At 40.4% G+C, this 2330-nt stretch overlaps 1 protein-coding gene across 1 annotated transcript in view; it reads left to right on the forward strand.

The window, feature by feature from the left end:
- Positions 1 to 1284, forward strand: part of LOC311137611 (bcl-2-related ovarian killer protein homolog A-like) — a gene marked incomplete at its 3' end in the record, with an annotated part of 46048 nt that extends 44764 nt beyond the window's left edge. The window contains exon 5 of the mRNA XM_084172113.1: positions 1257 to 1284. Within this exon, the coding sequence (XP_084028239.1) occupies positions 1257 to 1284 (28 nt within the window). The remainder of the gene's footprint in view (positions 1 to 1256) is intronic.
- Positions 1285 to 2330: the final 1046 nt, after the last annotated feature.

The following is a 2330-nucleotide window of genomic DNA, read 5'->3' on the forward strand; positions in this document are numbered from 1 at the left end:
GGATCACGACCACATAATGGACAGCCTGCCACATCCACCAGTGTAGGACAGGAGAGCCGTGGTCCCAGATCTGTTTTGGGCTATCATGACAACTCTATTGCTGTCATTGTCAAGCCAAAACGTGTTTTGTTTTGTGTGTTTCAAACAAGGAGTTTGTCATGACAATGAGTGACAAGGAGTTGTCATGACAATGAGTGACAAGGAGTTGTCATGACAGCCCAAACAGACTGACACTCAGAGCCAGCATCTGTTTAAGCTGTAGCTATCACTGCTCTAGGGTCTAGATATGTTGTTGTTTACACCTGCAGAAGTTTGCACTGAACCTCCACCACTGCCACTGACGAGCACCTTGGGCCTTCACAAACAAACAAACAAACAAACAATCAAACAAACAAACGCACTGGCCTGGAGCGTCAATGTGAATTAGCTTGTTAGCTATGTCTGCTTTGAACACCCCGTCAGGTTATTTATTATTTCGCTTGACAGTAATATTGTGACGTACAGATCCTCAAGCTGGATTGTGAGGTAGTAGTCTAGTCAACAAGATCCATACCATCAACATTTGACTTGAATGGGAATGCCCATTCTAATTATTATATTTCTGTGTCTGGATCTCTGTTTTTCTTTAGCTCCCTCGGAGAGAGTCACATTCCTTGCTTTCGTTATGCTTGCATAGACTGGTTAACTGACGAATTCACAAAAAACCATGCACGCGCTTCAAAGAGGCAGAAGGCCTTGTGTTGTGATTCTGGATGACCAGATAGCTAGCAACAATGACAAGAAACTGCCATGTGGGGAATCGTAAGTGGCTCGTTTCAGCTCGTTTGATCTTGTTCTTGATACCGTGTCTTGTTTTGAGGAGTTTTGACTGATGTCACGTCTATGCTAAAATGGCTCAAATGTGCTAGCTAGCTAACCAACAACAGTAATGATGTATTTGAGAGACAAGTGCTCATTGTGCAACTTTATTTATGTTTTCAATAAACATTGTAGATTAAATATAGTTTACATGTTGTCAACAATCTAAGCCAATCCCGTCTGTTTTGCCCCATAGTTGCTAAACAACCAACCCTCCCATTACTCCTGGGCAAATATTAAATTTAAAGCAATGGAATATTTGTATAAATTTTGAGTTTCATTTCTGCATACATACTGTATGTCAAGTGAAGTGGGGATATGGCCCAGACAGAGTGGGAGAATCTCAATTGCATTTCCTTGATTCCTCTCCTCACCTCCTCAACCTATTGGATGAGCAGGTCAGAGCGCAGGGACGATTGGTTTTGAGGAGGCGAGAGGATGTGAGGAGTCAAAGCGATGCAGTTGAGATTCTCCCAGTGCTTCTGTTGTCAGCCCCCCTAGTGGCGGACAACAAGAATGACCGAAACGCCTGAGACGACGGTGTGAGATCACAGATGAATGAAAAGGATCATGGACTTCACTACATTTACATTTACGTCATTTAGCAGATGCTCTTATCCAGAGCGACTTACAAAAAGGTGCATTCACCTTATAGCCAGTGGGATAACCACTTTACAACACTAAAGTGCTATAATTATGAATTCCTCCGTTTTGGATGGAAATATGGTTTAGATTATAAAGTGTACCTGCATGCTCCAATACTCCATGTATGTGATGAATGTGTGGATTTATATAATTCACCCAGATTTTGTGTGTTGTGTGTGTGTGTGTGTGTGTGGGAGGGGGGGGGGGGCTGTTTTTGTAGAATATTGTGCAATTTATGGATCACTCCATCATCAGAAACTTAAATCACATTCAGAAATGTTTTGTCTGTTTTTATTCTACAAATTATTTTTATTTTGTGAATGACTACACAGTAGCTTACACATACACTATATTTGGCATGCAGCACTTGAGTGTCTTCAGAAATAAAATGTTTTATGTTTCAACATTGTTTTAATTGGTTTCATTAACGTCAGCGTTCATACATTGAAAATGGATAGCTACCGATTTTGCCTACTTTCAAGTGAATGGCCCAAATAGTCTCAAGTCTGCCATATACAGTCTTGAATCGCCAACTTATTTATCATGATTTACTGCCATCTAGTGTCCAATACAATGATTTCGCCAAACGTTTTTCTGGAATATGAGAGATCCTTCATTCTGGTCACATTGGGAAAACTGTAGGATACAGATTAAATATTTGTATGGTATAAAAAGATGCTTGAACGTTACCGTAGTAAATAATACAACTTCCCCATAGATGTAAATAATGTAATATGGCTCAACATAATGGTACTTTAAAGGCAGTTATTACGTGTAATAACAGGGGAGAAGTACTGTGTGTTCTTAGGCACGCTCTCTACAATGCC

The sequence above is a fragment of the Coregonus lavaretus genome, assembly GCF_964263955.1.
Source record: "Coregonus lavaretus genome assembly, chromosome: 11".
In the NCBI taxonomy this organism is placed as follows: Eukaryota; Metazoa; Chordata; class Actinopteri; order Salmoniformes; family Salmonidae; genus Coregonus; species Coregonus lavaretus.